Source organism: Alosa pseudoharengus, unplaced genomic scaffold (assembly GCF_046254945.1).
Source record: "Alosa pseudoharengus isolate Yale_2024_CS ecotype anadromous, Long Island Sound unplaced genomic scaffold, YU_APseudo_1.1 YU_APseudo_1.1_scf_8, whole genome shotgun sequence".
NCBI classification, from domain to species: Eukaryota; Metazoa; Chordata; class Actinopteri; order Clupeiformes; family Clupeidae; genus Alosa; species Alosa pseudoharengus.
In genome coordinates, this window is record NW_027468870.1 from 3,182,110 (window position 1) to 3,196,382 (window position 14,273).

Sequence of the window (14,273 nt, forward strand, 5' to 3'; positions counted from 1 at the left end):
TCGTATCGGTATCGGCCACAACAAACCAATATTTATGCATTTAGCCAACAGTTTTATCCAAAGCGACTTATAGATACCAACTGCAGGGGCCAGACTCCCTGGAGCAACTCGGGGTTCAGTGCCTCAAGTGCTCAACATGGCAGTGCCTCAAGTGCTCAAGTGCTCAACATGGTAGTGTCTCACTCAAGGGCTCAACATGGTAGTGCCTCAAGTGCTCAAGGGCTCAACATGGCAGTGTCTCACTCAAGGGCTCAACATGGTAGTGCCTCAAGTGCTCAAGGGCTCAACATGGCAGTGTCTCACTCAAGGGCTCAACATGGTAGTGCCTCAGTCAAGGGCTCAACATGGCAGTGCCTCAAGTGCTCAAGGGCTCAACATGGCAGTGCCTCAAGTGCTCAAGGGCTCAACATGGCAGTGCCTCAAGTCCTCAAGGGCTCAACATGGCAGTGCCTCAAGTGCTCAACATGGCAGTTGGGAATTGATCTGTTGAACTGATCATTCATATGGCTATGAATCCTAAGCACCAACTGTGTCAAATACTGACGACTGACTCCACCAGGAGGAGATCACCACTGAGACTAGCACAAAACTACAGTGGCCCAGGAGGAGATCACCACTGAGACTAGCACAAAACTACAGTGGCCCGAAGTCCCAAACACAACGTCAAAAAACAGAGTTGTATGTACTTAAGTGAGAGGGATAAGCGACAGACGAGAAAATGGAAAAGAGAAAGAAATGTCCTCAGGAACAATTATGAATCAGAATGGGAGAGAAAGAGAGAGGGGGATGAGAGAATGGGAGAGAGAGAGAGAGAGAGGGGGATGAGAGAATGGGAGAGAGAGAGAGAGAGAGGGGGATGAGAGAATGGGAGAGAGAGAGAGAGGGGGATGAGAGAATGGGAGAGAAAGAGAGAGGGGGATGAGAGAATGGGAGAGAGAGAGAGAGGGGGGGGATGAGAGAATGGGAGAGAGAGAGAGGGGGGGGGGATGAGAGAATGGGAGAGAAAGAGAGAGGGGGATGAGAGAATGGGAGAGAGAGAGAGAGAGAGAGGGGGATGAGAGAATGGGAGAGAGAGAGAGAGGGGGATGAGAGAATGGGAGAGAGAGAGAGAGAGAGAGGGGGATGAGAGAATGGGAGAGAGAGAGAGAGGGGGATGAGAGAATGGGAGAGAAAGAGAGAGGGGGATGAGAGAATGGGAGAGAGAGAGAGAGGGGGGGGGATGAGAGAATGGGAGAGAGAGAGAGAGGGGGGGGATGAGAGAATGGGAGAGAAAGAGAGAGGGGGATGAGAGAATGGGAGAGAAAGAGAGAGAGAGGGGGGGGGATGAGAGAATGGGAGAGAGAGAGAGAGGGGGATGAGAGAATGGGAGAGAGAGAGAGGGGGATGAGAGAATGGGAGAGAGAGAGAGAGAGAGTGGGTGATTAAAGTACACAGATGAAGGTAAACAGAGAGATGGATGGACAGATGAGAAGCTGGTATATAAAGAAGGAGTGTGAGCCAGCTTCTCGTTTATCGGAGTATTAATATCACACTGCTGCTATTTTCAGCTTCCACATAGAGCTACCAGCTGAGCCCGTTCCCCTCTTCTCGGCTCTTCTTCTGATCCTCTCTTTCTTAAGTGTCCATCTTTCCTTCCTTCCCTCCTCTCGGCTCTTCTTCTGATCCTCTCTTTCTTAAGTGTCCATCTTTCCTTCCTCCCCTCCTCTCGGCTCTTCTTCTGATCCTCTCTTTCTTAAGTGTCCATCTTTCCTTCCTTCCCTCCTGTCCTCATTTGACTTCCCCACTGAGAGCGTTCATCACATCAGCCATCAGAGAAACACTCCCGTCTGCTGTGAGCCTGTTATGAAGCAGCCAGGAGAGTGCAGGCTGTTGTTTTCATTATTATTAATCTACCTCTTACACAACGGCTACTCCTCTACAGGACAAGGACACATTTCCAGGCATGTCCAATTGGAGGTTTTTGAGAGAAGTCCACAGACTGGGAAGAGGTTTTTATTTTTCTTCTGGGCAGCGGGTGGCTCACAGCACAGCACAGCACAGCACAGCAATACTGCACAACACAGCACAGCAATACAGCACAACACAGCACAGCAATACAGCACAGCACAGCAATACTGCACAACACAGCACAGCAATACTGCACAACACAGCAGAGCAATACAGCACAGCACAGCAATACTGCACAGCACAGCAATACTGCACAACACAGCAGAGCAATACAGCACAGCACAGCAATACTGCACAACACAGCAATACTGCACATCACAGCACAGCAATACTGCACAGCACAGCAATACTGCACAGCACAGCAATACTGCACAGCACAGCAATACTGCACAGCAGAGCAATACAGCACAGCACAGCAATACTGCACATCACAGCAATACTGCACAGCAGAGCAATACTGCACATCACAGCAATACTGCACAGCACAGCAATACTGCACAGCACAGCACAGCAATACTGCACAGCACAGCACAGCACAGCAATACTGCACAACACAGCACAGCAATACTGCACAGCACAGCAATACTGCACAGCACAGCACAGCAATACTGCACAGCACAGCAATACTGCACAGCAGAGCACACAGCAAGTCCTTTTCTGGAGGGCAGACTGACAGGCTGGGTCGGGTCGAGCTGAAGTCGAACAGAGAGAGCTGCCTTTCTTCAGCTCATCAAGCACTGTCATCAACACACCACACAGCCAGCACTCGAGATGAAAGGAGCAGCAGGAAGGGACACACACACACACACACACACACACAGACACACAGACACACACACACACACACACAGACACACACACAGACGAACACACACACACACAGATGAACACACACAGACACAGACGAGGAGGAAAATAGATGGCAAGCTGATGACAGATACACACAGCACACACGAACGAAAACATCAAAACATCACAGCAGCAACCACGAGAGAGTTGGCCTGATTTTGAAATCTTTGAAACTGAATTAGAAACATTTAATCACACAGCTATCTGAACGCATGCACAGACTCCACACTCTCACACACACACATAAGTTTGTTGGCTATCTATTCGACCACTTCTGACAGGTTTTTCAGAGTAAGAAATGTCAGATCTAAAGTGAGAAGAGGCGGCAGGCAGTGGGAATGAAGCACACACGGTCAGAGAGAACACAGTCAACACACACACACACACACACACCAAAGCAGTACTTCACATACAGCTGAGCACAGGCAAGAGAGGGTCTGCACACAAACACACACACACTAAAGCAGCACTTCACATACAGCTGAGCACAGGCAAGAAGGGGCCTGCACTCTCTCACACACACACACACACACACACACACACACACACTCCTTAACTGACCAGCACTCCGCCTCTGCAGGCTATTAATATCCATGAGCAGAGCAGCCCAGTGTGTGGCTGGGGTCACGGCAGAGCAAAGGGAGAGAGAAGGAAAGAGGGGGAGAGAAGTGAGAGGAAAGAGAGAGAGAGAGAGAGAGAGAGAGAGAGAGGAGAGGGAAGGAGAGAGACGGAGAGAGAGAGAGAGAAGAGACGGAGGGAAGGAGAGAGAGAGAGAGAGAGAGAGAGAAGAGAGGGAGGGAAGGAGAGAGAGAAGAGAGGGAGGGAGGGAAGAGAGTGAGAGAAGAGAGGGAGGGAGAGAGGACAGAGTTAGAGGGAGATTAAAAGTTTGGTGAGGGAGGGAGGGAGTGAGGGAAATAGAGAGAGAGAGACAGAGACAGACAGAAAGTAAGACACAGTGAAGGCAAGAGAACAAAAGGAGAGGGATAAAGGAACAAAAAGAGAGGGATAAAGGAACAAAAAGAGAGGGATAAAGGAAGAGCAGAGGCCTGCTCAGTGTGGACTGAGGCGCTGCCTATCTGGGGGACAATGAGTTACATAAACCAGTCAAGAAGAAACTAACACACTCAAAGAAGCTGCGTACACACACACACACACACAGTCAAGCATAAACTTTAATCCTGTAACTGTAAAATGGAGCAACACTCTCAGGCTGCTCGTAAAGGCCAAGCCTATACACCCAGCTAGACTGGAAAGGCTGGTCTGGGCGGGGGGGCGGGCGGGAAGACTACTGGGCAAAAACAGAGAGAACAGGAGGAGGGAGCAGGCTTGACAGAGAGAACAGGAGGAGGGAGCTTGACAGAGAGACAGAGAGACAGAAAGGGACATGGAGAACCAGAGAGAGAGGACAAGAGGACAGACAGGAACGGGAACAGGAAGGACAGATGGACACGGAACGGGAACAGGAAGGACAGATGGACACGGAACGGGAACAGGAAGGACAGATGGACACGGAACACACAAACGTTGTTCTGCCGCCTCTCCAATAGCACCTTCTGTACGCAGCATAGGGGATACAGAACAGACAGCCACCAGGCCCAGTTCTCTACTCTCTACAGCACCTACAACCCAACCCAACCCAACCCAACACAACCTGTCTGGGTCACCATCGCACCTAACCCAACCCAACACAACACAACACAACCTATCTGGGTCACTATCGCACCTAACCCAACCCAACCCAACCCAACACAACCTGTCTTGGTCACCATCGCACCTAACCCAACCTAACCCAACCCAACCCAACCCAACCCAACACAACCTGTCTGGGTCACCATCGCACCTAACCCAACCCAACCCAACCCAACACAACCTGTCTGGGTCACCATCGCACCTAACCCAACCCAACCCAACCCAACACAACACAACCTGTCTGGGTCACCATCGCACTTAACCCAACCCAACCCAATACAACCCAACACAACACAACCTGTCTGGGTCACCATCGCACCTAACCCAACCCAACCCAACACAACACAACCTGTCTGGGTCACAACCACACCAAAGCCTCTCAGATGCAGCGTGGGAAATTAAAGATATATCAAACGGGATTGCAGAGATTAGTCTGCCAATGGCACAGGCAGCCCAGCTGATCTGGGTTGCTTGACCGGTAACGTAATCCCGGCCTACAGGAAGCAGTCCAAACGCAAATTAGGTTAAGTGTTCATTTGTTCGGTCTAGCCCTAATTTGGCATCGTTAATTCTACTTCCTGTCTCTGATGAGTCAAGAGCCGCACAAACCCCACTGTCAGGCCAAGCCGAGACAAGGCCATACTCTTGTAGCTGTTTACAGCCAGCTTCAAACCCCAACAATAACAAAACAATGTGACTGCAATGCAATGCAGTGCTGGACACAGACATTTACTTTCATTTCAATGTTCATTATACTGAATTTGTGTGTGTTGTTTGTGTGTGTGTGTGTGTGTGTTTATGTAAGGTCATCAGTATGCATTTATCTTTTCCAATGTGTATGCGGTCATAAAAAATTTACTTCTATGTCAATGCATAGGCGTAGTTATGAAACCATGAAAAGGACAATGATAACTGTCAATTCTTTGGGCTTTTGTTGGACTCCGAATGGATTAAGGCAACTCACTACATTATCTGAAGTGCTTCATCTCCGAGGAGCCAGCAATTCAAACCAGTTTTCCATACATTTTCCAAAGATTTTCACAACATCTGGGTTGGGCTAAGCTGCCCACTGATAAACTGGCTTGGGACCTCTCACACTCTTAGTCAATAATCAAGTCGGAGTAGGCTAAGTCAGAGAACATCGTGTAACAGGTGGCAAACAATAACGTTCCACAAAGCATGACTAGACTCCCGGTCATTACTGCCAACGCCCTCGGAAACAGAGCAAGGCAAGTCCCGGTTTCAAGGGGCTATTTGTTGGCTGTGTAATTAAAGGTTTTCCGACACAACCACTTCATTTGCGGGCGGACGACTCTTCAGAGCAAACAGAAAATATCTCTAACTGTACCCCAGGGGATATCTAGTTAGTCTACTAAGTTTGGAACTTCTCAAACGGGGCCGTCAGAGCCAAGCCTAATGTGTCTCTGGTAGTTCAGCCAAGACGGGTCGAACCCATAGACTGTAGGCTTATAAAATAGGTCGAACCCCATGACCAACACGGTTGGTCCCACAAACAAGCAGAATAGTATTTATAAGTATCGATTAGTGGCGATAGTGTGCGATACTTTTATTGACGTTTGTGAATCGTACTGTTAATGAATCTTTGTTGACACTCAAGAGCAAGCCAATCATGAATACGTAACGTTATATCCCTAGACTTTAGTCATGATACTTATCAAGAAACACTTCTTCAAAATTACAAATCCCCTCCTGTGAATGACACATCAGACAGAAGACAGAAACAAACTAACGTCAGCTAGCCTAATTTAGATATCACCAATTAAACAATCACAGAATTAATGCATACAGCCAAATCTGGTCTCTTGCATTGAGAAGAACATCTTTGACCACTGCTAACTTGATGCTATTCATCTAGACTACGGCTCTGCATTCGGTCAAAAGAGTTAGTGAACATTATCTTTCGACTGTTTGGAACGTCAGCTGATCACTTACTTATCTTATGAAGCTAAGGGTGATGTTGCTGATTTAACGTTATGTTACACCACAACATCTATTCTGCGGAAGATAGGTAGCAGATAAAGCTAACCTAAATACATAAACTTTGTTGTAACGTTACTATTTAACCCAGAATACGAATCTAGGTTACTGACTAACATCTTTCACATTAAATACCTGACTCCCAACTTAGTGAACGTAAACTTTGTGTCACAAATACAACTAGGTAACTTACGTTACCAACAATAACAACTTAATGGAGCATCGTAGCCTGTGAGAAAACAGACCCAAAACTGGCTGAAACAGAAGACTAACGTTAACGTTATCGTTTTTGCTTGGCTGACTAATGACAAACAAGTAGACATTGGGTAACAATTATCGATATATAGCTAAGAAAGCAGACATGTTCTGGAGCACTTGGATCAAAACTGGCTTCAAGCTTCAATTCTGTACGGCATTAGTCATTAACTTTTTGTGAGCAAAATGTAAAATTCTGTTTTAACGTTAGCTAATTCACGTAGCTAGTCTTATTAGCAAGCAAGAAAACGTACCTGCTGGCTGGCCGAGTAGTCATTGACTGGTAACAATGGCGTCCGCGTTGACATTTTCAAAGTTTCTCAAGAGGGGACTGGTCTCAGAAATCCGGTCAAATTTTAATACACATCGATCATTACTGTCCGGTTCGTTTAAGCAAAACAGGTTTTCTTCCACAAGTTAAAATGTTGAATGGCTCATTGGAGTTCCCAGGTTACGTGTCGCTTTTGCTTTGCTAGCTGTTGCTAGCAGTCTGGCTAAAGTTTTCAACCGTCAGTGGAAAAAGTCATGGCTTGCAAGCTAGGTAGCTAGTAAGTTTAAACTAACTCCACAAACTTTGCAATTCAGGTTTAGTTCCCAAGTTTTACACTCCTCTGTGGTTAATTCACGAAGGGATAATCGGCATAAAACTAACTTAAAATCAATCAATGGGTTTCCTGAGAAACCCCTTTTCTCCGACATAAAATGAGAAGACAGAGGAGGGCTCTGGTTCTGCGACAACACCGCTTCAGCAATGCAGGCTGTCAATGACTAGAAAAACCAAGCAGAGACGACAGCAAAGCTTGTTCCCACAAGTCAGTATGGCAAATCGAGCCCGGGGTCTCTAACTCAGGCCAGGTTAGAGGTACAAGTCGGACCACCTCAGGACGACAAAAATGTTACTACTCCTGTATTTCTAAATGAATATAAGCAAAAAAACACCAAAAGCGTCCTCCGGCAGAATTGATACAGATGTAAAATACCTTAAGATACAGGTAGCGTCGCTTGACATCAGCCTAGCTAGCCAAAAAAACAATAGCTTTGTTTATCTCAGTCACATGCAGTCATTTGTGCTTTATCAGGACACAACCTTGGTAGTCCGTCTGCGTCTAAGAGTTTATAAACAAGAACAATAACATCTGACGGAGAGAGCTACACGGTCCAACGTTAGCTGAGAGGTGTTGATTTGTCCACTAACTCCGAGAGGTAGCTGATTTGAAGCGGTAACCGATTGTGTAGCTATAGATTTTTGCTAATTCATAGTATTTCCAAGTTTCAAGATGAAACGTCTGATTTCGTGCCCTTGTATCGGCGAGTCCCTGGGTGCGGGCAAGAGTTGGTGCAGCGCCCGTACGCCGACACCGTCTGACAGCTGATTCAGGCTCTGCGTTGTCTACGTTGCCTGGTTGACGGCGATGTGCGCAATCCTACGCATATGCGAGAGGCCTCTACCTGGGCGTGAGAGCAGACTGCTGACATTTTTGATAGGTGGGGCTTGGACACAGCCAAACCAGTCCAGTTAGTTCATGAACATTAACATTAGTATCGACCTATTTAATAAAAAGGAATGGCCTAAAGTTCCACAACTAGATTGTTTCATTTCATTATGTTCTGTCTAAAATAGAAAAGTTTAACTAATCATTTAAATAGGTTATCACAGTAACATGCAGAATTTACGAAATGAGAACTGCATCTCACTTACCAGCTTGCAGATTTGTTTCATATCACAAATTTTGAATAGCTTACACAAATGAATAGCCTACCAACACACCTGTTCACATCACATTGCCAACTGCAGGTAGGCCTATAGTTTGACTGCAAATATTCAACGTTGTGTGGAAACAATTTCAAAAAGTTGTGGTGTGCACTCACAATCCAGTTGGGGCTAGGTGGACAGAGGTATGGTACAAAATGTGTTCTCACATAGGCTGTTTATTTAACCTATTTAATTTGCAAACTCTCAGTAGAACCAGTGAGAATTACAAAAGAAACATCTAGTGATATCCTCATGCCCTTAGGAAGTCGGATATAGTAACACATAGTACCACAAAAGTTACCAAGTTGGTTATGAGCATGAAGATAATAGTCATCCAATGAAATATGTGCATTACATATTCATCCCAATCAATGCTGTAGGAAAGATGTATGCAAAACATGTTAAACATCCAGATGCTTAAACAGCAAATTTCATCAAAATGTAAAGGCACAGTCCCAAGAATACAAGATGCTTTTGTTGTGAAATTCAATTAATTACTTCTGAGTTGTTTTTACATGGCATTCGTACGTAGCATGGAAGAGAGGAATATCATTTGATTGGCTGTTGAACTATCGACAAGCTTTCACAAGAATTGCAGACTGCATCATTAAATGCAGTCTACCATGGTTTTCATGAAGCAGTAAAGAATAGATCCTTATGGTGGTGTCTGGGCAGTAAAGCAAGACCAGTGGCGCCTGGGCACTGAGATACGGACGAGTACACTCATCTTGAGATGCGGACGAGTACACTCATCTTGGTGAATTCAGCACAGCTGCGCTGAGGCTGCCGTACCACTGTAATATTCACTCTTATCAACTCACTCAGAGCAGCCGTACTACTGTATTATTCACTCTTATCAACGCACTCAGAGCAGCCGTACTACTGTGATATTCACTCTTATCAACGCACTCAGAGCAGCCGTACTACTGTAATATTCACTCTTATCAACGCATTCAGAGCTGCCGTACTACTGTAATATTCACTCTTATCAACGCACTCAGAGCTGCCGTACTACTGTAATATTCACTCTTATCAACGCACTCAGAGCGCCTGCTTTCCATCAACGCCCCTCTGCGGCCACAACAGAGCAAACAAACAAGCAAGCCAGGCTAGAGGAGCGGTAGACAAGCCAGGCTAGAGGAGCGGTAGACTAGCCAGGCTCAGAGGAGCAGTAGATAGAGGCCTCAAGATGTTGGGTCAGCACAGCAGTAGCATCAGTGTCTCAAACTACATGCATGCTCAATACCCATGGGGACCACATGCATAGGCTACTCAATACCCATGGTAACCAGTGTCCCATACCACATGCATACTCACTACCCATGGGAACCATCAACCACATGCATACTCAATACCAATGGGGACCACATGCATACTCACTACCAATGGGGACCACATGCATACTCACTACCAATGGGGGCCACATGCATACTCACTACCAATGGGGGCCACATGCATACTCACTACCAATGGGGGCCACATGCATACTCATCATCTGAAGTGTGCTGTCTGGGTAAGAGATAAATAATTCACTCAACACAGCTGTTCCTGAAGGATTTCTAGTAAAAGCATACTGACACAGTGATACAACAAGCCGTCTTATTGTCCTTGCGCTACAGTTCTAATCTTTATCATTAATGGGTCACGCCACAAATAACCTCGGGATGAAATAGATGTGTGGTTCTTTTGTTTAACACAAGAATGAGCTTGATATCAATCATAACACCGTCTCAGTAGATTCAATGTGTCTCTAACCAAACTGGTGCATCTTTGATTGGCCACAACAATGTTGCTGTTTATATATTCTACTTTATTTTTTGTATCATTTTTGTAATCTCAAAATGTGACATATGTTTATACAGTCTTTGAGTACGCGCTGTGATTGCCAATGTTCACTTGTATCTACATGGAAAAAGAATTGTGGTGCAGACTCCCTTATAAATGCGATAGTCGAGGGTTTGCTGCCACCTACTGGCAATACTGAGCTGCAGTTATTGTTGTACAATGTGATTGCTACTGTAGCCCGCCGTTGGCGCTGCTGTCGCGCCTCACCAGCCAAGAAGACCAATGTTTAGCAATGTCAGCCTGAATGATTTTGCTTGCTAAAGATCATGTTACGTGATTGTAAGTCCGGAATCGATGCCATAGGCAAAACAGAGTCTTGGATTACTTGCTGTAATCCGACGATTTTTGTTACAACAGCAATCGATTGACAAATGATAGCAGGTCTGCTATAAAAATATGCCCTGGTGTTTTTATCATTGATAATTTCCTCTTCGAATATTAACTTATCCTCTTCGAAACTCCTCTTCGAAAATTAGATATCTGACCCCTATAACAATGCAAAGAATCAAAAAGTTGAAAAAGTGAGTCAATAAACCAAACATTGGCTATAGACCTGTTTTATGTTTGGATTTTGTTGTCCAAATTCTTGTTAAACTAATTTGGATTCACTGTAAACATGTTATGTAGGCTACCACATGTCAGCAACCAACATGACCATTGTCCAATGTGAGGGTTTGCTTTTCGTGAGTTAGGTGACATATGACATGACGTCAGTCCATTCATAAACGACCCCGATGGTCGGATGTTCAGAGGTGGTGGTCACTGTCTCTCCTCCACTTAAACCATATAGCCTACAAATCCTACAAGTCCAAGTCCAATGCCCCATGCCCCAAAAGCCCTGACAAGCAGCTTCCTACAAGATGATATGTATTTTTCTTACGCTTATAGCCTATGTTGCACATCGCTTGAGTCACATGACCTGTGTGTCAGTGGGCTATGAACCGTGCTCAAATTTGCTCTAAAAATAGGATGGCATTGGTTACTCCACACGCCTACTACAGGCTTGAGTGGCGACCACCGGGGAACCGGAGCATTTGTGGAGAAATGGCCAATTTAATAAATTCAGCGTAGCCTATGACATAAGCAGTATTCGGGATGTATTTGTTAGGCTACATAAATAAACCTGCGTGCTGGTATAACGTTCCACACAGGGCAGTCACACGATGTGCACACTAGCCTACTTGTCACCCACTCTTCCCATCACTCGCTGGCTTCTATAGCCTAATACTCTGCACACGTGCTCCATTCGAAACTTAATTTGCTGGCTCACTTCATCGCGTTTTGGTTGCCATTGGTTTGGGATGATGTCATCCACTGTACAAACCCCACCTCCATTTAACCCCCTCCCCTCCCGCCTCCCTCTCACGCAATTCATACACACGCGCACATTGCCACGCGTTGGTACCGACATTGTGGGAGCTTGAACATTTTATCGACCGGGGGCCACGGTCTCTGCTTTATTTTGTTTGGTTAGCAGGGGTAAGGCTCCCACTTGTCGTGCATTTCTGGACCGCTGTTAACAACAATGACGCGAAAACACAGGGAATAGATCTCCATAGCCCTGTTCTTTTTTATAGTGGCACAATGTAAGAATATACGGCATACAAATGCTCCACGCAGCAATTGTGCGGAATCGTCGCCGCCAAACGCCAATCGGAATAAACAAATAGCATGACGATACAACGGAAATACCTATTATAACGTAAGTATTCTATTAAATTATGATTTATTTTAAATTACCCGTGGTTACTTTATCTAAAGGCAATAAGCTCTGCATGAATTGAGCAACCTTTTATTTCGTTATACAGAAGGGTTATTTTACGATGGTCTGGCACGATGTGTCACCCATATCCTGAAGCGCACACACGCGCCATTGCGCTTATTGTAGGCCAAGATCATCACAATGTATGGTTCTGGTTTTTTGTGTATTTCCCTGGAGAATGGATGCTGTTTAGCTTAGTATCGGTGCAATGGTATCTCTGTCAGCAGCAGCTAATATATAATGTACCTTCATCATTTTTTTAAAGGCAATGCCTGGCTTCATCCATTCCACTATGAACCGTAGTAGGTTACTTCATCCCCTTCAACCTCTTGGGTAAAATTCTCTGCAGCGCAAATATGATCTATTATTTATTCGTACAAACCATCGGGGTGATAGTGATATGACAGGCTTTCACAGTTACTGCTGACGGGGTTTGTCAAAGCGCTGGGCCATCGGGGTTGACAGCGTGACTTGGGAAAACAACATATTTTTGTCAACTGTCAACTGACGTGCGAACCAGCAAGCAGGCTGCAGACAAAGAGCGATCTTTCTCCTTCAGCAGTTTCACCCCGGCTCTGCTCTGCATGTCCCCTGCGTGCTGGCCATTCTAAATCGGCGGCGCTAGCCAACCCGGCCCGGCTGTTTTCGCTCTCGGCAGGGACATGACCGGCTATGATGATTAAAAAATCGAATTCAATTCTGTAGCTTGAAAACAAACACACGAGGAATGGACTGTGATTTATGTGGGTCCGAATACACACTAATACTGCCACTAGACTGGGTTGATGATGCGCACTCCATATTGCTCGCGATGCCACAGGTCGTGGTGGCCCAGGTGTTACAGGCCTACACCTGCCTTGGCTTATAAATAGACTAAGCCTAATTGAGCACGAGCACTGCATGCTGCTTGTGTGTCTGCACATCTTACAGGACAGTTTACATGCGTCATTATTTGGCATAGCACTATGGACTGTGTGTCAACTTCGAAATGAATGTTTCCGACATGTGCTGTAGGCCTTCACTGGGTTGTGTTGCCTACAACAAGGCGAACGTTTCCTGCCCCTGTATAGTACGAGAGCCCAAAAGTCACATACATGCGCCAATAACGCAGCTGGAAAATATCAACGTGAAGGAAATGTCGCTTTAACAATATAGATGCAGAGATCACCAAGTATAGCCATTACATGAAGAGGTTGGTTCCAACACGCTATATCTATGTTTTTAAAAACATTAAAAAGTCATGCTATTTAATTGTGTATTTCAGGTAATATAACACAGTTGTGCAGTTGTGCTGTTTTGATTGAGTAAAGATATCAAATAACAGTACCCAATTACAGTTACTGATATCTGTTATCATAAAAAATATTTATGAAAATTCATTAAAATGTTGGATATAGTGTTTTGGGAGCAAACTCTTCATAAGTAGGCCCCCCACACACCACACAGACAAATGCATAATCTGTGACTGGAGGACAGACCTCAGGCCTACTGGACAATATTGGTTTGATTAGCTTTTAAGACATTTGGGTCTTGAAATGGCATTAGGGTGAGAGGTGTGGAAACTGAAGTCTTGTTCGAAAAGCCGCACTCCTTTAGGCTCTGTGCAGTGTGCTGGTGCAGGGTGATTTTAGTAGGCTAGTTCTGAGATCAAAGAGGCAGCCATGATTAAGACTCAGCCAGATGAGAAGCGACTGTGCTTACTTGCCGCCAGTGACACACACTGACCGAGAGCGGGACCGTGAACGTAATCATGTGTGACGGAGCGCAAAATAATTTCCGTCTCTTATGATTCCACCTTATTTAACTTAGGGGCTTCCTCTTTGATTATTGTAAATGGTTTTCTTGCATCATAGATTTAAAGGACCGAAAAACAAAAACAAAACAGCCTACACATCACAAAAGCTGTGTTTAGTAGCACACAGAAAGCAAAGCAGTGGATTGGATCATAATGCCGACAAACAGGAGGTGGGAAAGAGCATGGTTACTGCTCTTCAGCTCATTCTGAGGAGACATTTTAAATGTATTCTGGGCAGCCTGTCAAAAGGCCTTCTGAAATGAACATCCTACAGCAAGCCCTTCACCAGGGATTACATGCATTAAATATACCATTCTAAATTCAGAACTTAAACCTCAGACTCCAAGTCAAAACTGAGACAGCCAAATCATCTCTCCTTC

General features: G+C 45.4%; 1 protein-coding gene across 1 annotated transcript in view; it reads right to left on the minus strand.

Annotated features, from left to right (window-relative positions):
• LOC143111807 (serine/threonine-protein kinase MARK2-like) overlaps window positions 1–8,144 on the minus strand; it is a 46,084-nt gene extending 37,940 nt beyond the window's left edge. The window contains exon 1 of the mRNA XM_076274067.1: window positions 6,993–8,144. Coding sequence (XP_076130182.1) covers window positions 6,993–7,046 — 54 coding nt within the window. The 5' untranslated portion in view covers window positions 7,047–8,144. The remainder of the gene's footprint in view (window positions 1–6,992) is intronic.
• Between the last annotated feature and the right edge of the window lie 6,129 nt (window positions 8,145–14,273).